General features: G+C 56.1%; 1 protein-coding gene across 1 annotated transcript in view; it reads right to left on the bottom strand.

Moving 5' to 3' along the window:
* The window catches only part of LDB3 (LIM domain binding 3), a 55939-nt gene that overhangs the window by 12548 nt on the left and 21453 nt on the right, over positions 1-21938 (bottom strand). Inside the window, exons 6-9 of the mRNA XM_024731424.1 lie at positions 21569-21738; positions 21037-21073; positions 5325-5467; positions 10-49 (exon numbers count right to left, since the gene is read on the bottom strand). Coding sequence (XP_024587192.1) covers positions 10-49; positions 5325-5467; positions 21037-21073; positions 21569-21738 — 390 coding nt within the window. The remainder of the gene's footprint in view (positions 1-9; positions 50-5324; positions 5468-21036; positions 21074-21568; positions 21739-21938) is intronic.

The raw sequence follows: 21938 nt of genomic DNA, 5'->3' as shown, positions 1-21938 counted from the left end.
GCTGGACTGTAATTGGCCCCTGGGGATGGGCTGTAGGTAGATGCAGGCACTGCAAGCCAAAAATACCCAGAGAAAAATGTGTCAGGAATTCACTTCTCCCAGCTTCCCCCGCCCCCAGCCAGAGAACTGGAAAAGACAACTTTAATATTAGAGCAGCACAATGCCAGTTTTTACAGGAGACGCGTCCCTGAACTTCTTGATGGCCTCGATTTGAAGTTGCAGCAGGGAGCCAAGGGAGATAAACAGCCGTCGGAGCAGAGCCCTCGGGAGCTTGGACAGGGCTGGGAAGGGACAGGGCTATAAATATCTGCAGCTGTGCAGGGTGCGGCTCTGCCAGGCCTTGGCTGCCAGAGGCCTGCAGGAGACAGGGACGGGGGCAGGGGTGGCCGGGCCCGGCTCATATCTGGATCCCCTGGGCCAGGAAGAGGGTGGGAGTGGGTCAGCTTGGCCTTGACTGGAAGATGCCTTTGTTTGCACTCTGACCAGTGATTTGACATCTGAAATGCCTCAATCACAAGCGTTTGCTGAACTGGACCTAGTCCAGCCTTTGGGACAAAGCAGATGACGGGACAGTTAGGTTTTCAGGTTCAGGTTTCAGGTTTCGCTACAATCGTTTTCTTGAAAAACAGCTTGGCTTGATTTGTACTGGGGGGAAATTCCATTTTGGTTTCATTTGGGTGGTGGGTCTTGAAGGCAGTATTCGGAGGGAAGCTGGGCAGAGATGCTGGGGTGACACAGCCTAGGTGTAGCTGCTCCCTCAGCCTGTGGCTGCCTCTGGGGGACACACGCCCCCCCTCATCACCTTGGTGGAAACTGATTTAGGGCGGCAACACAAAGGAGCATAGCAGCTGCTCACCCAAAGCCCTCCGAGGCCTGGGCCCTCAAAATCCAGGTTTCTAAGTTTTGCTGCCTCCCATCGTAAAGCCAGCCGGGGCAGACCCAGCTGTGTCCAGCACACATGGTCTCACCAGCTTCCCCTCCTAGGGAGGGAGGTTCCAGAAGCCTCACCTCAGCTTACAGTCTGTTCCTCTGGAAAGAGGCCTCATTCCCCCTACCCCAGGAAGTGTGTCGGGGCAGCCTCCCTCCCCATTCCTGAGTCTGGCCTGGTGAATGGACTGTGCTGATAGATGCTGAGGCAGCCCCCATCAGGCTCCAGCCTGGAAAGGAAGGACATTCTCAGGGCTAAAGTTCCCGGCCTGGCCTTTGGTCTCTCCCCACCTGGTCCCCCTAGATTACCTTAGGTGGCCTGTAGCCTGCTGCTCCAACCCCATACCTTCTACTCCCATATGATTGGCCCTTCAGAGGTGGGTGACATGGAAACCCCCGTGCTGGGAACGGATAGGGACCCGGCCTGTGTTATTGAAAACAGAAGGGGTAAAACCCTCCCCAGCCCTGCCCTAGAGCCATCCTGGGAGTGACGCTGGCTTCCAAAGGTAAAACTTTCTCCATAAGGAAATCTTCTTCCCACTTACTAAGAGGGTAGGCTAGGCACATAACAGGTCATCTGGATTAATCCCTTTTACAGTTGAGGTCACTGAGGCTCAGACAGAGCTAGTAAGTGGCAGGGTGAATTTCCAAAATCATTCTTTCTATCACCCCAAGCTGCCTCTGTAAAAAACATGAGTCCAAGTTCCAGAAGATTTGGGTGTACCACATTATGGAGGAGTACCTATCAACCTGGAGGAGGCTGCATGGTCTGGCATGTAGCACAGCCATCAAGAACCCTGGGTTCCGGTCCCAGCTCTACAACATCCTGGCTGTGTGCCCTTGGGCAAGTTCCTTAACGTCTCTAGGCCCAAATTTCCTCGTCTAAAAATGGCTATAATAATTCTTAGTACTTCTCAGGGTTGTTATAAGGATGATGGGAGATAAGAACTATAAAGGCTTAGCCTTGTGCCTGGCACTGCGTATGTGTCATTAAATGTCAGTGAAGATGGTGAGGAGAGTGACTCCTGGGTCTCATGGTCCAGATGAACTGTCAGCTCATCTCACAGCTTGATGGTCACCTGAGGGATCCCAGCCCAGGGAGACTGTGGTATGTAGGCGGTGGGAGATGTGGCACCCCTGAAGTCAGTAACCTGGGACTGAGTCTAATCATCAGTGGTGGTAGGTGTGACATCCCTGTCTGCCTCACAGAGTGGGGACCTACTGGAGTGACATGTTGCATGCACTAGTAAACCTGTGAAGCCCATATTTGAGGTGTTGTCACCCTCCCTAACAAGCTTGCATAGCTCCCAAGTGCCTGGAACAGAGGGTCTCAAAATGTTAGAGCAGCTTCAGCCCTCTCTGAATAATGGGGTTCTGTGCAAGATCTTATTTCCTTTTTTTTTTTTTGTAAAGTGGCGGGGGGAATCTCTGCTAAGAGGGATTAAGAATGAAAGCCCTAATCCTGTGTTATCCAATACATAGCCCTATGTGGCCATTAAGCACTTGAAATGCGGCTAGTCCAAACTGAAACATGCTATAAATATAAAATACACACCAATTCTTAAAGACTTAGTACAAGACAAGAAAGTAAAATATCTCACTAATAATCTTATATTGATTGTTCATTGAAATGATATTTTGAATATACTGAGTTAAATAAAATATATTAAAATTAATTTCACCTGCTTCCTTTTAAAAAGTGTGGCTACTAGAAAATGTATTATTAGACAGTGTTGTCCTAATCAGAACAACGGTTACCAAGTACTGACTGCTTCCACATGCCAGGGCCCTTACGTGCGCTATTTCATGTAATACTCGCTGCAATCCAATGAGGCAGACAGTACTTTCAAGTCCATTTTATAGAAGAGGAGTTGAGGCTTGGAGAATTGAAGAAACGCCGAGCTGAAACTGGCACTCAAGCAGCAGGTCTCAACTCCAGATTCCCTGCTTAACCACTCCCTAGGCAGCAAAACAAGGTTTAGCACGCCCCTTCCAAATCGGGCCCTTGCCCACTTCCAGCTTCCCTCCAGCAACACTAACCCTATTCCCTTTGCCTGGCAGCCATTCTCTTCCCTCCTCGGAAGGCCTTCCAGACTCCATGATCCACCCCCCTTTTCTAAATCCCCACCACACGAAGGTCTCAGCACGTCAGAGGCACCCGGCATCTGGGCCCGCGTGGGCTGCTTCCTTGCCCAAGACTACACCCTCCCAGAGCTAGGGCCCTTCCCTTCTTCGAGGCACAGGCCGGCAGCTTCCCTCAGCCATCAGGTCCCCGGTGAGGAGCAGCTGCTTCCCAGTTCCCTTCCCTCTGCGCCCTTCAGCCTGGCTGGCCCCACCATCCCCGACGTGCCAGGAGAGAGACTTGATATCCCATCTGCGAGCCCTGGGCTGTTGCTATTTCTGCTTGACGGAATAAAGCCCGTCCAAATTAGAAGGTGATATTTCATCTCTAATTGGCAAGTTCAAAAGCCCCTATCGCACTCGTTGGCTCGGGAATGGTGTAATTAAACAAGGTGATTTCTGACTCACTCCAGGTCGGGCCCGGCTCCTGCGAGCGCACAGCCCCCGCGGGGGTGCGGGTCGGGGTGGAAGTGGGGGGCCCCCTGCCCACTCCCGGGCCCCAGGTGCTCCGGGGAGCGGCCACCCAGCCTCGGTGCAGGCGATAAGATCTGGGCTGCGAACTCCACCCTGGACCCGGAGGAGCCCTCGCGGGGAGCTGCAGCTCGGACGGCACGCGGGCTCCCCGCTCTCCCCGGGCCCGGGGTCGGCGGTGGAGAGGAGGGGAGGGGCCCGGGTCCACGATCCTCGTTTTTCCCCACACCACCTGCCAGCCTCCCTGGGACCCCACCCTCAGGAGAGGGGGCAGAGGCAGGCCGGCTCAGGCGCGCGCCGCCCGGCGGCCTCCTTCCCTCCGGGCAGGAATGAGTTAACGTCTGCGAGGCCTGGGAACTCAGCAAAGGCCGGCAGCTCCAGGGCTCCAGCACGTCTCGCCCCGCCCCGGACTCCAGTGCCGGAAGGAGGAGGAGACAGACGCCAGTCGGGGGCCCGGCGGTGAGCGGCCCCGGAGCCGTGCCGCCCCCTGGCGGGCCTGCAGAGGAGAGCCGGCGGCCGGGGCGGCGGAGCCGAAACCCGGGGCCCGCCCCGGAAGATGCCCAGAAGGACCTGCCTGGGACCGGAGCCCGCACCCGGGCGGAAATACTCTCCCTGCGCCCCCTCCAACCGCCGCTGCTCCTCCCAACTCCTTATCACCCTCCCTCCTGTGCCCCCCATCTCCGCAGAGCAGCTGCTTCCTCTACCTCCACAGGAGATTTTTCACCACAGCAGCCCGCTGCAAATTGCTTTCTAATCCTGTGGACTTTTAACCTCAGAACTTTGTGTTCTTGCTTCTGAAGAGACAGAGAAGGGCACCTCCTGTGTGCCAAGCACTGTGCTGGGTGCTTCATTTCATCCCCAGAGCACCAGGTGTACATAATATGCCTATTTTTTAAACGAGGAAATACAGGCCTGGGAGATGAAGTACTTTGCCTTAGAATAGCAGAGCGGAGCCTGGCACGGGAGTCTGATGCTAAAGCCACGTCTACACACTCAGCACTAATGTCAGAGTATACTTATAGAACAGAGGGCTGGTTGTGGCTCCTCTGCCCTACACATCAAGTCAACTCCCCCAAGCAAGGTGCTTCCTGCCTCAGTCCCTGTCTTATCTTCCCTTAAGTTCACTGAGCAGGGGCATGCAGGGGAAGGAGGGGTCTAAGCCAGCCTGAGAACCGCCCTGGAGCTCTGGGGAGAGGCCCAACTTTGCCTAGGAAAAGGGAAGACAGAGGCTGAGCCCTCGTCCCCGCAGTGATGAGAATGGGGACCAGAGCGATGGAACAGCCAGCCAGTGAGGCCAGCCACCTGGAGACCCTGTGTGGGCCACTCTCCCACCTGTCACATGTGCTCTCCATGCCTCTAGTTAGCCTGTCCCAGCTGAAGAAACCAAAGACCAGCTAGGTGAGCAGTTTGCCCAGCATCACATTATGCCATAGGTCTGTTCAAAGCCCGTGGCACTTTTGTTACAGCTGCCTATCCTCTGCCTTGAGCCAGATCCAGACTCCTGGAGGAACAAGCCCCTCCCCTCTAAACCCTCTCTTCCTCACCTGGAGCCTGGAAATCCCCAGGCAGGAATGTCCTCTTCCCAAGAGCTGGGAGGCCCCATCCCTGCCTGGCACTGGCCACCTGTCTCCCCAGCACCAGAGGCAGCTTCCATAGGATTCTGGCCCACAGTTGGAGGAAGGAAGGCTGAAACCTCATTAGCAGCGCCTCTATAACCACCATCCTTCAGGGGGACGTGGCTTTGGAGCTGAGCCCTGGAGCCCACGCCCAGCCTAGACAGCCTCCCTTCCCACTCTGCCTCTCACCTGGCTGGTAGACAGAAGGCCGGATACTGGCAGTGGTGACAACTCGGGGCTTGGGTGCAGGGGCAGCTGGGGCCTCGCTGTATGTATGGGCGGCAGGTGCTGGAGAGGTGGCCACAGCGGGACTGTAGGCAGAGGCCTGGGGCCTGGAACCAAGGGAGTAAGAGTTAACAGCCAGAAGGACAGCCCCACCCGGGCCCTGGGGCCTGGAGCCACAGCAGGCTGGCTCCCAGATCTTTAAGGAGCCTCTCAGGAGGAAACCTGGGGAGCTGCCAGAGGCTGAGAAGGAAAGACCATGGAGGTCTCAGGGGGAGGAAGCTGCCCCTTGGGTGCTGAGTCTTGGTGAGTCTGGTTAGAGTAGCAGAGACACCTTGAGAAATACAGCCCATTGCTGGTGCCACCGCCTTAGGAGAGAGGGAGTAAAGGCACCAGCCAGATAGGAGCAGTGAAAACCCTTCAACCCCTGGGTAGAGACTGTGGAATGGGGGCTGGGGCAGGGAAGGGGGCAGAGGAAGGAGAGAGGGGAGATGGAGATGTTCAGAGCTACCCTACTCCCTCCACCTCCTGACCTTTTGGGGCACCTCACAGCCTCAGACCACCTGGCCTCCTCCCCCTCCCCCTTTCTATTGTTGCTGGAGGGAGCAGCAAAGTCTCAGGTTTCTGGGCAAGAGTGCTCTGGGGAGGTCTCATGGGAGGCCAGGAGACCCCCTCCCCCTGGCCCCCCTACACACACTTAGAGGCTCCTCTTCCATATAGGATTCCTGTTGCCCTCCTCCCAGTGGAATAGCTGCCAAGAAGCTTAAAGCAGCCTTTTCCCACTTGTGACCCAGGGACCACGGGACCAAAGAGATGGAAAAACAAAAAAGTTCCAGTTCATTGCCCTCAGGAAATGCTGTGCTTGGCCTCCCCTCTTAGAGAACTAAAGGCTCCAAGAACTCCTACAGCTAAGCAGTCTGTTTAACTTTGTCTGATCCAGTGTTTCCCAATTCCATTAGTCAGTGAACCCCCCCCCCTTTTTTTTTTCATTTACAACTAATGAAACCTTATAGAACATGTCCCTGGTCTCTCCCTGCATCTTTCACATCTTAACGGGGATGACATGACCACCCCTAGGGCAAATGGGGCATTGATGGGAGCGCTGGAGAAGTGAGCCCCTTAAAATATACTGACCCCTGCCCACCCATGGCTTCCTGCCTGCCTTTGGGCAGAGTCACAGGATAAGGGAATACCTCCTTCTCTAGGGCTCTGGGAGTGGGTTGCCCTGAGCTAAGAACCCACCGCCAGGCTCCTAAATAGATTCAGAAGGGTCTGTGGTGACGTCCCAGACAATTGGAGGTAGAATGAGTCTCAGAGAGCCAGTGTCCCAGACCTGGGGGCTTGCTACGCCAAGCTGCCGTGTTTCTGGCTGAATGAGGGTACTGTCTCCCCTCCCTGGGCTTGCCCTTCTCTGATATACCCCTGTTAAGACCAGTGGAGTAGGAGCCTCAGTGGAAGAGAAAGAGGCCGTGTCCAAGCGGTGCCCAGCTTCCACTGTGGCAGGAGAAGGCCAGACTCTCCCACCAGTAGGGGATGCTTTCCCAGCATCCCAGGAACTACAGGTCCTCTGCCAGAGACTGGTGTTGGGGCCGCAAGCAGAGACTTAAGATACCCAGCAAGAATTCTGAGGCCACATTGGGCGTCCATTTGTCTCCCATTGGCTCCCTCTAGCTCCATCCCGGCCCGTGTGCAAGGAGGGAAGGTAGCTGGGCCCAGAGCGTGGTCCCCTGGCCCCCTCTGCTCCAGCCTGATGCAGGGAGCCCTCCAGGTCCTTCTCCAGCCTCCACCCAGGCCTCACATCTCTTTGCAAGGCAAAGTAGAGGAAGGGTTTGTCCTGTAGAGGGAGTCCCGAGGGCCCCCAGACATGGAGGCCTGGAGCGGGTGCTGGAGCTTACCCTTGAACAGGGCTGAGGCCCCAGGGATGAGGCTAGACCATCCACGGGGCCGCAGCATCTAAAGACTCCCTTCAACCTGGGGAGGCATCTTCTCACTAGACAGCAGGGATATATCTTATCCTTCTCAAGGTTTCTTCTTTGTGCAGGGAGCAAGGCCTGAAGAGATTACCTGAAGAGATTCCGGTGTGCAGAAGGGAAGCAGCTTGCTACATGTCCCCAGGAAGCTGGGATATGAGGAGCCCTGGAAGCCTGGGCCAGGCTCACCCTTGATGCTTGAGTTGGGATGGGGAAAGGCTGGGCTCAGCACCACCTGGGTCACTGTGGAGCCCGGGGGTAGGGGCGCAGCACACAGGCCACTTTGCCGACCCTTCATGGGCCTCAGGCTGCACCAGGGAACTATGCACCCTGACCTAGAACCGTGTCTTTCCAGCAAAACCCTGGGAGGGGAGTGTGGCGACTGGGAAAGCTGGCTCTGACCCCAAACACCAACTTGGCAGCTCCACACAGCCCAGAAAGAGCTGGGCCTGCCTGGCCTGTTACACTGCCTGGCGGCTCCAGAATGACCTGTCCAGCCCACCCCCTCTGCCTCCCCACACCCTTCAACACACCCCTCCCCCGACTTGGCTGAGTTCCATGAGGGCAGGCAGGAATGCAGTAACCTGCAGTACTTGAGAGCATATTATGTGCTAGGTGTTTTATGTACACTTTTTCTATCCTGACCTTATAAAATAGGCTTTGCATTAATGCCTTAGCAGATGAGGAAACTGAGGTTCAGAGGACTTACATCACTTTCTGAAGGTTAGAGACAGTAAGTGGTAGAGCAGAGATGTAAATCCCACTCCATCAGGTGCCTCTGGAGTTAGCATGCTTCTCCATCAAAAGAAGGCAGGGTAGTTGCTAAATATCTGCCCAAATCTGACCTGCCTTCAGTGGGTTACCGCAGCCTCCTCCACGGAGGCCTCCTTGATTTCCTTTCTTTCTCTGTAATCCCAGCTCCAGGAACACGGACTTTCCACACAGCCTCCCTTCGTCATTTAACTTCGTATGTGTGTGTGTGGCTTTCACCTTTCTCCCTAGAGCATGTGCCCCTGGGGCAGGGTGACACGTCCCAGTGAGCTTCCCTGAAATGCGCCTCCAGTTTTCCCTTCACTCTCAGCACCAAGCAGTGCAGAGCCTTGGCGTCCCCAGGGCCCTGGGGTCCTAACCACTTTGGATGGACCTTTCTGAGGGCCCAACACAGCTGCCAACAGATGGACCCGGGGGAGGCCTTTCCTGCCTCCCTTCCCCGCAGTCAGGGCTGGCACCTGTGGGCCAGTTACCTTGGACTGTCCTCAGGGCTTGAGGCAGGGGCTGCGGCAGAGGCGGTGGCAGCATGGGCAGCGGCTGTGGCCAGGGGTGGCGAGGCTGCGCTGGGAGAGGCAGCAGCAGGCGGCTGGGCAGAAGCGGGCAGCAGCGGGGTGGTGGCCTGGCTGGTGCACACTGGAGCATGCTCAATGGGGGTGCTGACGAGGCGGACCGAGAAAGACAACAGGTCAAGGACGCCCCTCTGCTGGGGGGGTGGCTGCAGAAGAGGCAGGCTGGGCGGAAGGTACCAGCCTTACTGCCAACAGAGCAGGATCTTCCAGAAGTCCTGTCCCCAGGCTCAGGGAAAGAATACCCCCACCCAGGACCCCAAGACGGAAGGGCTCAGACCACAGGGAGATCACAGTAACGTCAGAAGTATTTTCAAGCCTCGTGAGATTCCCCTGCCTCCCATTTTTGTGTACTTCCTAATTTGTCTTTCTCAACGTGTACTATAAAAACAGTGCAGTCAAAAAGTAGTCTCAATTATCAACCAAGGTTTCTCCTCCATCCTGTTTTCCTTTCTTTCACCCTTCCTCATTTAGTCAGAGGCACGCTTTGCCTTTGAGAAGGGATGATATAATGAAAAAAGCAGAGGTAAGGTATTTTGTTGTCAAGGGCTTAAGCTCTGAAGCTGTGATAGCCTGGGCTTTAGGCTGCGAAGCACTCAGGGCACTGATGATACATTTGGAAGATGGGTGAAAGCTACCATGCCGGACAGATCAAGGTCATCTGGACCAGAAAGGGGGCGACGTGGCGTGAGGGATTCGAGAATAGAGGCAGCTGTGCCCGTTTTCTGGGCAAACCCTGGGGAAGTGGCAGGACCCCAGGGTCCCCTATGCCTAGGCCCATGGTGAAGGGGCAGGCAGGCCTGAGGCAGCCCAAAGACCTGTAGGCCATCCTGTGGCCTGGGGGTTGTAGACAGTTTCCCACACAGCTGAGAGTGACACGGACGTGGCCCTGAGCGCCTGCACATCTGAAAGTCCCTGTACTTGGGAACATGAGAGGTGACTGCTCTGCCAGTGTGGACCAGTGTGACCAGACGGATGGAGATACCCCAGCAGATGCCAGCACAGGTGGACCATGATCAAGGACCAGGTGCCCAGACTCCCCACCCCACCCTCCTTGGCATTCTGCAAGCCCCTCTTTCGCAAAGCCACCCCAGACAAGAGGAGCATCAGAGCCTGGGTCGATGAGATTAGATTTCGGCCACCTGTGAAATAAGGGAGGGAATAAAAATTAAATTATAGGAAAGCAAAGAAATGTACATGGGTTGTTGGACTAAGATATGTCTGTACTTGTTACAATGGTGACAGGATACTGCAACTCCTATAGGTGGAAATGATTTTCCTTATGCTATGAAATTCAATTATTGACCTCCAACTATGTGCCAGGCCTATGTCTTTAATCCTCACAAAAACCCTCTGGTGTGGGTATTATCAATTCTTTTTAATAAGTGAAGGAATGGAGACTGAGAGAATTGAATTGCTCGAGCTCCTAGAACTTTTCGGTAGTGACAGCAGGCTTTGACTGAGGCATGTGGATTTGAAGCCTTACCTAGTACCTCAAGTGGTCCCTCATACAGGAACAAAGAACCTTCTTCATGCAATCAGTCAAGTAGAATCTTTCCCCAACAAAAGGCTCTATTCTGATTTGAAATAAATTAGAATAATCCTCTTCCCTCTCTGAGTGCTTACCATATGCCAGGCCTTGCACTAAACAGCTGTATGAGCGGCACCCCATTACTCCATTTGATCCTTTCAACCTCACTGGGCGATTGGTATCAAGATCCTCATTTTACAGATGAGGAACCTGAGGTCCAGAAAGATTGAATCTCTGCTAAAACATCACCCTGCTACCAACTGGCAGAGACAGGCGCGGCCGCTGACCACTACATACTTCTCAGACTTTAACATGCAGGCAGATCGCCCGGGAATCTTGTTAAAATGCAGCTTCTGGCCCAGTAGGTATGGGGTGGGGCTGAGAGTCTACATTTCTGACAAGCTTTCAGGTGATGCTGATGCTGCTGGTCCGTGGACCACACTTTGAGTACCAAGGTACTACAAAGGTCTGTCCCAGGTAGGGACGCCAGGGGGCCATGAGCTATTGACCAAAGCATCACGACGTGCTCTCCTCCATCCAGTGAAGTGTATGGTAGAGAAAGGCATGAAATAGCACGAGAGGGTCAGGGAAGAAGAGGACTGGAGAAGAGGCAAGGCTGAGCTGACTGCCTCGGGGGAGGGCGCACCATTCCTCTCTGTGACTGCATAGGAAGCATCCATGGTGGACAAGGGCAGTGGCCATGCCCTGTGCAGCTCTTTCCCAGCTTAGTGGTTCAGAGAGGAAGCCTTGGACAGCCCAGCTCTTAGGCCTGTGGTGGTACGCAGCCCTGGCCCTTCCATGAGGCCACTTCCTCACCCTTCATGAAAGAACCTGGCTTCTGGAAGCCATGCCTGTGAAGCGGCCGCCTCAGAGAAACAGTTGCAGGTCCTGACACCATACTGCTGAACTGGCTGCTCAGAGCCCCATGGCATGGACACGTATGGCCTGGGAAGGCTCCGCCTGACAGAGGACACCCCTCTCCTTTATCTGTTTCTCCCTGACACGGCCACATGCTTCCAGTGGGCTTCTGGGAATTGAGGACAGCAGTGATGAAAATACCCAGGCTGGGGAAAGTATTCTGCAGGGCAAATAGGAAACTGGCTTTGCCTGTCCCCTGTGCTCCAATTCCCTGTCAGACCAGCTTACCTGCGGCTCTCCCCAGGCATAGCTCCATGTGAACCCTGGATTCTGTGGGGTGAAGTTGGGGCTGGATGTGACCCTAGGAAAACTCATCATCTACCACAGGGCAGGACCAAGGACATGCACGCGAGCCTGCTGCTTGGGGTTCTGGCTGAGGGGCATCCTATCTAGGACCGCTGTCTGCAGAAACCAAGCAACCAGGGCCTAGAGGAGGTAGGAGTGGCATTGAAGAGCATCCTGAAGGATCTTGGGTTCTTTTCCAGGTCAGTTCCTGCCTGAAGTTCCCTGAGCCCCCAGAAACCCCAAGGAGGGGGGCGGGTGTCTCAGAAAGCAAGCACTGCAGAGAACTTACTAGACCCTGGCTTCAGTCCTAAAGACAGTACCCGTTAGACCACCCCAGCCTGGTCTAGGACTCTATAGCTGCCTCCTGCCTTGGTCATAATTCACCTTAAACATCTAAGCAAAAACCAACCCAACCCAACTATATTAACTGCTGGTGTCTGCATGGGGAGGGTGTGGCCAAAGGAGAAACACAGCCTGGCTCCAGTCCCCTTTTCAGCCCATCCCTCTACCCAGCTGGCATCAGGGTACAGTGTGCTAACCCCGCACCCTGCTCTGTTGTGGTAGCCTTTGGTTATGCTCTTACTGATGGCAGTGGTACTAGGTACGGAAAGGATAGGGATGGTGTTGATGGTGGTGGTGCTGGGCCTGGGGGCTTGTAGCCATTGGGCTCAGGCTGGAAATGTTGACGATGGTGGAGGTGCTGTGACTGATGGTTCTGGGTGCTGTTTGCCATTACTGGGGTGATGATGGAGAATGGAATATGAACATCTCTGTTGACTGGATGATGATAGAATGCCAGTCAAGTGGTTGGTCTTGAGATTGTTCATGCTGCCACCTGCCTACCTAGCATTCCACCTTGCAGCCTGATGACTACTGCTCAGGGCAGCCCTGACCATGTCACTCTGCAGCTGGGCTGTTGCCCTGCATGACTCCAGGGGCCACACTCACACTGTAGTCTAGGTGATGACACCCCTCAAGAACTGTGCAGTCCGCAACGATCCCCACAGGCTGCAGTGTGACTGGTGCCCTGCAGCTTTCACTAGTTCCACATTGTGTTGGAATACAGTCAAAACCCAGAGCCTGGCATTTCAGCTCCAGACCGCTACTAACCATAACATTCTCTGCACGCCCTCCATTCCAGCCAAAATGGTTAAGTCAGGGTTCTGGGACACTGAGCCAGCACCTCTGCTCTGTCTGCTTAGAGTACCTGCGCAGCCTTCCATAACTGCACATGCCCCACTCCTAACTGTTCCCGAAGATCGAACACACAGACCCCTTCTTCCAGGAAGCCTTCTCTGATCCTCCAGTCGGAGGAGCGCCCCCTGTCTCTGGACCTCACATGATCAGCCTTGCATTATGGTCAGCCACAATCACATTAGCTCTTCCTGATTCCTTCTGTACCTACAGCAGCTAGGCACAGTGCCTTGACTAATGCCCAAGGACACAGAATGCTGAATGAGGACATCTCTCCCATTTACTCCAGAGGGCTTTACACAGAGCCCTGGCCTGGGGCCACCCAAGGTGCTGCATGCAGCAGCCTGGGGTCACTGGGGAGGCACCAGGCAGGCCGGAAAGCAAACCATCAGGTGGATCCAGGAGGGCTCTGACAGGCCGGGGAGATGGGGACTGGGGATGGGGAGGCCACCAGCTCCAATGGATTGGCTCAGGTCCTCTGCCAGCCTTAGGACACCCACTACCTGGGGCCTCTCTCTGTCTGGCAGCCCCCAACCCCCAACCTACCCTTGGCCTCAGAAGTCCTCAGTAAAAGGTCAGCTAAGTATGAGTGTGCTCCAGGATGCCTAGGTGCAGGCAGAAGCACCACCCCCCTCCCCCCACCTCCCCAGTTGATCCCCTAGCCAGCCTGCCTCGCCTGGTCTTCGCCTTGGCCCTGGAGTCAGACTGCTAGAGGCAGGAAGAGACGGGAGGCCAAGGTGGAACAGGTTGGTGGGGGGCTTTGGGGAGCATCTCAAGGTGGTAGGCAGGAGAGAACAGTCTCCCTGGCCAGCTCTTCTAGACCGGATTGCCAAGGTCCCCAGGGTGAGAAAGAGAGCCTGTGCCCAGGCAGCGGGGGTAGGCACGAGGCTGCGGCCCAGTCTAGCCCTGGGGGTGATGAGGGAGCCCTGAGGGATGTGCCTCAGCACCTGTCATTATTTGCCAAGTGCCGGCGATCTCATGTTCTCAGCTTGTGATTCCCCCAGTCAGGGGTGAGGGCTGATGGGCAGACCGGTGGGTGGGGAGGACATAAGCCTGCCAGCCCGGCCCTTCCCAAACGCTCAGGACCAGGACAAGGCCACAGGTGTGTGGAGGCCAGGAGCAAGGGCCTTCCCCTACTTCCTGCCACCTGAGCAAGACTCCACCAGGCATACCTCCCAGCTCCTCTCCCCTGAGCCGGGGCCCAGCCCACGGGGGACCCCCAGCATTTCCCCTGTGAGCCGCTCCTTAGTTCAGGTGTGTCTCCCTCCTGGACCAGGGCTGAGCGTGAGCAGTGCCTTCCTGGGCCAGGGGCTGTGGCACGCTTTCTGATGGGAGGGAGGGATGGCTCGGCCTGCTGGCTGTGGCTGGGTATGGGAGGAGAGGCATGGGCATTCAGATCCCGCTCCTCTGTCCACGCACACGCTACCCCGAAGGAGGCTGAGGCTGCCCACCAGCCCGCAGCACAGATTCTCACCTGCCGTCCTCTCTGTCTGCGCCCGGCAGCCCTGGGCAGGGCCCTAGGGGCAGGAAAACAGTGGTGGGCAGAGCTCACCAGGTGCCAGCCCCGGCGGGCACTGCCCCTGCACCTCTTCTGTAGGTACCTATCCTCTCCCCGTCTCAGACCTGCCCCCTTTGGTGACATGCACACAGGCACAGCAGGACCGGGGCTGGTTTGGTTCATTTCAAATCCTCTTTATTTCAGAACGAGCATGCTTATATGTACAGGAGAGAGAACTAGGGAGCCAGCACACACAGCACAGAGAGGATGACACTTGCTCCAATCTCACCATGGCCAGGAAGGGCCTCTACCTCAGCCACCCTGGGGCTCCCTCTTCCTCTACAGGGAGCCCTGTCCTGGGCTGCCTGGGCTCCAGAGGGCACAAAGGAGTGAGGGGGGGTGGGGAATTGGCCTCTTCTCGGGACCCTGATCTACGGGCAGCTTGTTCCAGGATGGCACTAGGCCAGGCTGCCCCTCCCAGGAGCTGAGGTTGGTGGGAAATGGACCAGTGACACATTCTGTTTCCCTTGGTTCTGGGGTGTTCTGCCAGCAAACCCCATCACGTTCTCTCTGATCTACAGAAAGGTCCTGTACAGGGGAGCAGAGGCTTGAGCTATCTGGGGGGTGGTGAGGGTTGCACTGAAGGGTGGGGGTAGAGTGGGTGCAGTGCTGCGTGGGGCTGGGCCTCCGCCATCAGCTCTAGGGCGGGCAGAGAGCACAACTACTGCAGGTGACTAGCGAAGGTGCCCCCCAGCACAGCTATACATTCTCAAGCATCACCGTGGGGCTCACATGCCAGATCTGTGTGGGGGGAAGGAGGGAGGGGGTCCGGCCTGAGAGGGGTGAGGGGCTCCAGACAGCCTTTTAGCTTTTAACATTAAGGATTTGGGCTGAAAGGCCGTGGTGCCAGTTGCGCAATTTGGCAAAACGTGGGCTGTTACGTTCCGTTTCAAACCTTTCCCTGTGGCACAAAGAGAGAAACAGAGAGACAGAGACAGAGAGAGAGAAAGGAAGAAAGAAAGGGGTTAGGGGGTGTGTCCGCCATCACCCTGTCTGAGAGCTGGGGCAGAGGGCATGGGAGGGAGGAAGGGATTCAGCTTGGAGAGGCTTTGCCACCCAGGGGGTACTTTCCAGGGGGTCAGGCAGAGTCGCAAGGACCAGGATGGAGGGACTGATGTTCCCGACTTGAGTGAGCCATGCAGAAGGGGCCTGGCTAAAGAGTCTGAGGGCAGGCTGGGCAAATGGGGGGGTCTCTGGGTTCTCCCTGGCCCATGTGGTTAGAGCTGGGCAGGGCTGCTTTGGCTGTGGGCTCTCGGGACTGAACCCCATAGGCAGGTGAGCCTTGCATGGTCTCTGTCCCCTAGCTGGGCATCAAGAAGGAAGAACGCCTGTCCCCGTGATGAGGCTTGGTGAGCAGATCTGCCATCTCCCTGTGCTGCCCCAGTCTCTCCCAACCCTTTTCTGTCCCCAGAGAGAAGCCTTCAAACACCACTGACTGCCCCGCCCACCTAGGGCTGAGCATAGCCAGGCACACACGTGCAAACGCATACTCACAAGGCCGCTGGCACACATACTGAGGGCCAGGACTTCCCACCAGCAGGGCCTCTGGGGCTCAACCCACAGCCTGCTCAGCCGAGGGCATAGGACAAAGCAGGTAAGGAACGGCCAGAAATGTAGAAATGGAGGAGACAGTGTGCCTGGGAAAGGCCAGGGCCGCAGATGCCAGAATCCTAGATCCTCCAGGCCAGAGGGGCCTCTAACATCCCCCAGAACAGAGGTGCAAATTGGTGGCCCAGGGGCCACATCTAGCCACAAACGCAGTGTGTTTAACCTGGACAGTTTTGAAAACTCATTTTAAAAATTAATTGCTATATCCAGATGATGGAATACTACTTGGCAATAAAAAGACATGAATGAACCATTGGCGCACTCCAAAACTTGGATGAACCCCCAGAGAATTAGCGGACTGAGAAAGCCCATCCCATGAAGTCTCAGGCTGCATGATTCCATTTGCATGACATCCTTGAAATGACAAAATTATAGAGACAGAGAACGGATAACGGGTTAGTGGCCGCTGTGGGTTAAGGACAGGGCGTGCACAGTAGGGAGGTGGGTGTGGTATGAAAGGGGAACATGGGGGGATCCCGGGGTGATGGAAGTATTCTGCATTCGACTGTATCGGTGTCAACACCCTGGGAGGGATATATTGTACTATCGTTTTGCCAAGACGCTACCATTGGGGGTAAAGGCTCCATAGGATCTCTCTGTATTATTTCTTATAACTACATGCCAATCTGCAATTGTCTCAAGATGAATAGCTTAACAAATGAATGGCCAGCATGTAAAGATCAGGAAGATCGGCTTTAGGTCTTTACAAGTCAGAGGATGGGGCAATGCTGGTCTTACGTTTCTGTATGGTAACAGTCCTGTGTCCCCACATGTACACCTGGCCACCTTCCCACATCTGTATTACCTGACAGACTCTCCCCTATACCTTAAGTCCTGCATATGGGTCTCTGTGTAAGATCCTGTTTGACAAGAGGGGCCCCCTGCTAACATATTTGAAAACCACTGGTCCAAACTTGCCTAATACCAAGAAGAAGCCAAGGCCCAAACACATCACATGGATAGCCTAAAGCCACACGGAAACTCAGAGGCAGAACCACGATCTGAGTGCCAGGCATCCCCTGCTACTGCCTCTCCTGGGTTGGGGAGAAGGGGCAATGACAGCAGAAGCCTAGGCCCTGTGGCGGAGCCCACATAACCCTGCAGACAGCACCACAGGCGGCAATAATGGACCAGCCCATAGAGACCACCCAGGACACAGACGCGGCCAGTTTGCCCAGCGAGGCCCAAGCCTTTTTCATCAATGCTCAGTGACAGGGTCAGGAACAGTCCTGGAGAATCGGCGAGGGTAGTGAGTCTGCTCTGCTTGGAGCGGTTGGGAAATTCACAGCTAGCCAAAGAGAGAAGCAAGAAGAGGGAGGAAGAGAAGAGACGGGAAGAGACTGGAGAGCGGGTGAAAGAGAAAGGGAGGGAGGTCCCAGGACACGAACGAGGGCTGCTCAGGTGACACCTGGGGGTGTCCTGGTCTCTCTAGTTGTGAATTTTGAACTTGCTAGGCTGGCAGAACACCAAAGACTGAAAATCCACGAAACTCTCGCTACCAGCCCTGAGCTGCGCCAGCACCAGGAGAGTCTGCCCGTGAGCCGGGACAGAGCTGAGCGTGCACGGGGAAGAAGGAGGACACTGACATGCCCAGGGAGGCTGCAGGGGGAGGAGGGGGAAACCAGTGAGTCCTGGTGCTCTGTTAGAAGTGGGGGTGGGGTGGAGAGGAAACAGAACCTTGGACAGTTGCACGTCAGAGAAGGGACTTCAGAGGGTTTTTACATTGTTTGCAATGCACTGTTGTACAGCGCAACCCTCACCTTCAACTCCTCTGGGAACTGGTCACTAAAATCAACATTTTCCTTAATGCCTGGGGACCAGGAAGAGACGCGGAGTTCTTTCCTGAGGGGAGCATTTATGTAGACACAGAGACTGAACGTGTAGACAGCGGCACCACAAGGTGGGGACCAGGAGATGCCTGAGTTACACACCGGGGCCCTCCAGGACGGTTACGCCCAAGCGGTGGGATCCAGATGCCTTGCAGATTCGAGCCCTGCCTAGGATGAAGCTAGGCTTGCCTGTATTCCCACCCCTGTCAGGGCTGCCCAACGTGGACCCAACCTTCTGAGCCATCTGGGCCCTGGGATGCCTTCCGGAAGTCAGACAGAAGCCGTGGTGACCTCTCTGAGATTAGAGGCTCAGCTTTGGATGGGGCTCTGCTACTTCAGATGAAGGCTGGGAGCCATCTTGTACCCATGTTGAACCTGGCAGTAGGCTGGTGTTTAAGCCCACCTGAACAGTTTGCTAAGGTGCTGGGTCTTTCCTGGGAGGTGAGCCAAGTCTGCAGCTGATGCCTGGACTGTTCAGGGCCTCCCCTGCCTCCCTTGTAAAGACAGAGTCCCTGGAGATTAGGCCAGCAGGTGGGCACTAGAGCCTCGGAGGGAAGCTACTTGCTACCAGATACAGAGACAGCGTCACAGTGCCAGGAGCCAGGGCCGGAGAGGAGAGGAGGGGAGGTCAGGGCAGGGCTCTGAGCTGCTCTGGGACTCTGCGGGGGCAGGCCTCGGAGGTGGAGCAGTGACAGGTGAGGGGCAGATTACTACTGCCCTTGAGGCCACCAGTGCCCTTCCTGGTACAGAACACCTGGCATCCCTGCCAGCTTTTCCAGGACACAGCAACAGGAAGGAAAAAGCGCCCCAGCAGATGTATAAGCCTGTATAGGCTGCCACAGTGCCCAGCTTGCTGGGCACTGGGTTTGGCAAACTCAGGCCGTGCCGGAGTGAGCTACCTGGAAGCGGGGTGCAGTGAAGCTTCTCTGGGGAGGTGCAGCCTTCGTGAGAGACCCTCAGATTCCCCACTGCGAGTCAGGCTAAACTGGGAGGGGGAAAGGCAGAGGCCGTGTCTGTCCTCAGCCAACAAGATGGATCTGGGGGTGCAGATTCCAACTTGGAGGGGGAACAGATATCAGTGGGGCTCAGATCCCCAGGGAGCAAGATCCCTAACCAGCCTGGACCCAGGGCGGTGGTAAGTGTGTTCCCTTCTGCTCAGATGGCCACTCGGATGAGTCTGTGACCCCACCCGTGACCAGTGGTCAGTTACTACTTCGGGCATTAATCACAAACAGAACTGAACCACTGGACCCACTGGACCCCCCACCTCTCACTTCTGGGCCACAGGCTGCTTGGGATTCAGGGAAATAAAAACACCTACCTTCCTCCTGTGGCCATGGAAAGAATGGGCATTTTAGGGGAGGCCACGAAGACAGCCTTCCAGAAATTAAAGTCAGAAAAAAAGGAGAAGGGCAGCAGGCTTAGGCCCCTCCAGTCCTGGGCAGAAGGCTTGCTGGTGGCCTCAGCGCCTACACTGCAGGGCCAGAGACCCCAGAGGGAGGGGCTGACAGTGGCACAGGGCCCTGGTGGGGCAGGGGGTGGGGAGCTGCTTTCTCAGGATGGGGGCCTGAACAGAGGGAGGGAGTAGGCTAGAGTTTCTTCTTGGCACCCCCTTTCCAGCTCTCCCTCCAGCAAAACCCTGCAGGGGCTGAGGGAGAGACGCCAACACCTGCAGAAGAGTTCTCAAGAGCCCCTGCCTTCTGCTGGGATCTGAATGGAGCTAGTGGGCAGTTAGGTCCCAGGGGGAAAGGGCCTACAGGACCAGGCCGAACAAGCCCCAAGAGATGCTTTTGAAAGGAGGGAAGGGGAAGGCCAACGCCAAGGCCTGCAGACCACCCTTGATACTGCCTTTTGTGTTCTCACTCAATAACTTCACAGAGCCTGCAAATATTCCAGGGAAAATACGAAAGACAAAGGTTCCTTGTAAGTTACCTCCACCAGTACCCTTCCACCTTCTAAACAGTGTCTGGTTACTGAGATGCGACCTTAGATTGACGGGTGGGAGAAACGTAAAGTAACCAGAAGGACTGAGAGGGGGTGACGGCGGCTGGGAAAAAAGTGCAGGTCCCTGCTGGTTTCCTGGTGGAAGGGACCTGGAGATTTCGAAGCGGTTTGCTATGGGGTATGTACTGTAAAGCCCTTCCATCAAATCTTCAGTAAAGACTACATTGCCCCCTGGAGCATCTCTGTGAGTGGCTCCGAAGAGGAGGTGAGACAAACACAGAAATGGCGCAGGAGCAGAGGAGCACAGGATGGGGACAGCCGACAGCTTAGTCACGCCTCCAATAGCTCCATACTACCATTTGCACTAAATCAAACACCATCGCATTTCAGGCTTTTTACAGACACGCTGCAGGCACCGACAGGTTAAGAACCACCACTGGAACCGCATGCCACTATTAGCAGGCCAGGGAGAACCACACTTCAGGACTGGATGCCCCAGCCGAAGAGTGGGAGCAACTTCAGCTGGCAGAAATAGAAGTTCGAAAAGAAACTCCACATCAACTCAAGCTGACCCCAGAGTCCCACTCTCCACACAGTCCTGTGGCCACTACACACTGGTTAGCAAGAACAGAAAGCTTGGCCCAGGGTGGAAAGGCACCTCTGGGCCCCAGCCCCTCACACGGAGGCCACCACAGGATGTGCTGGCCCAAGGCAGACTCTCCCAGGAAGGACATGCAGATGACACATTTGCTTCCAGAAGTGTAAAGCACAATCACTCTGGGCCTCATGCCTCCCATGGAAGGCCCTAGCGGGTTCCAATGGGTTCCAGGGCAGTGTGCCCCCATCATGCACAGGGCCACGAGCACCTGACAGGCCAAAGGTGTCAGGCCAGTGGCTGGGGCCTCAGGCCTGCCACCATCGGGGAGACCATACTCAGAGACACCTAGCCCTGCACAAGCCACTTCTCATACCCAGGGCTTTGCTTCCTTGCAGCAGCTGTGGTGCTTTGAGCAATTTGTGGAACTGATACCTCAACGTGGGTCTGGAGAGTTGAGTCCAAGGGTCAGTCAGCCCCGCCCAGCACGGCCCTCTGCGTGCCTGCTTCCCAGTGCCTACCCTTCAGACTCACAGGGGACAGGCCCTGAGATGAGTGGGCAGGCCAGGCAGCCTGCCCGGTGCCTCACAGGGAGAGATGCCCTCATTCTCAACAGCCCAGCAAAGGCCAAAGCAGCCCTGCCCGCTGCCCAGGGACAGAGCCGGGAGAGCCCAGAGTCCTCGTTCGTGCAGCCCGGGCCCAGGGGATAGAGACTCAGCTCCAGGCACCCACCTCACTGACCCGGGATGCACGCCCCAAGCCAGCATCTGCCGGAGCCCTTCAGGGGTCGGGAATTTCCAAATGCATTAACTTGAGACGTTCCTTCCATGAGTCGTTTGACCTAGGGGCTGCCCTGGGAGGGAGGGGATTAGAACGGGCAAGGCCACAGAGCCTGAGTCCAGGCACTTACCTTGACCTTCGCAAAGCTTCTTCATCAGGGTCTTGCACTGTGGGTAGAAGTTGCAGGTCAGGAGGAATCACAGGGAACATCAGAAAGAAAAGCTACTAGAGCTCGGTGGGCACGGAGTCCCCACCCATGATGGGACAGTTATTGCTCCCTACCTGTGATCTCTGGAAAGAAAAGGCTGTGTGCTGGGCACAGGGCAGGGGGAGAAAGGGGGCATGAGAGGAAGAGGCGCAGGTGGGAGGGAGTAGCCAGAGGTGTGGCCTGCAAAGCCCTCTCATCCCAATCCGGAAAGCACCACAGCCAGTCCGCCGCCCACCGCTGGAGTCCAGGAGCCGAGCAGCAGGCTGACGTCACTGTGCCTGCCCCAGGGACCCAGAAGGGGCGCAGCAGACTGCTAACTATCTATCGAGGCCAGCTCATCTTCAAGGGTGGGGGGCTCGACTCCCCGGCTTCCGTGGGACTGTGGAGTAGGGCCCAGGACCCTCGCTGGCCCTTCATCGTCGCCCCTTCCTGCCACCCCACAGCCCTCCCTTACTATATTCTGTCCCCGTCATCTGGGCCAGGATGCGGAAGGAGCGAGACTGCAGGCTGGAGGAGCGGCGGGCCCAGTCGTCAGCCTCGTCTTCCGGCTTGTTCTGGTTCTTAATCACAGCCTGATACACGGGAGAGGTGCTGTCTACGGTGAGGTCTTTGACAGGAAGGCTCCTGCAATGCAGAGAGAGACCATGGGCAAGGGTGGGGCTGGAACCCTGCCCCCGACCTCTGCGCCTCCCCCTGGCGCACCCCCCCATGCATGTGGGTAACCCCTACTTGTCTAGATCCACCACGCCCTTCTGAGAGCCTGCAATAACGGCTTGACCTGGGTCCTCAGTGCTCAGGGTGGTCACAGCAAGACAGTGAATTCC

Source organism: Neophocaena asiaeorientalis, unplaced genomic scaffold (assembly GCF_003031525.2).
Source record: "Neophocaena asiaeorientalis asiaeorientalis breed wild unplaced genomic scaffold, Neophocaena_asiaeorientalis_V1.1 scaffold714, whole genome shotgun sequence".
NCBI lineage: Eukaryota > Metazoa > Chordata > Mammalia > Artiodactyla > Phocoenidae > Neophocaena > Neophocaena asiaeorientalis.
The sequence above is the reverse complement of the archived record's forward strand: the minus strand, read 5'-3'. Positions and strand labels throughout refer to the sequence as shown.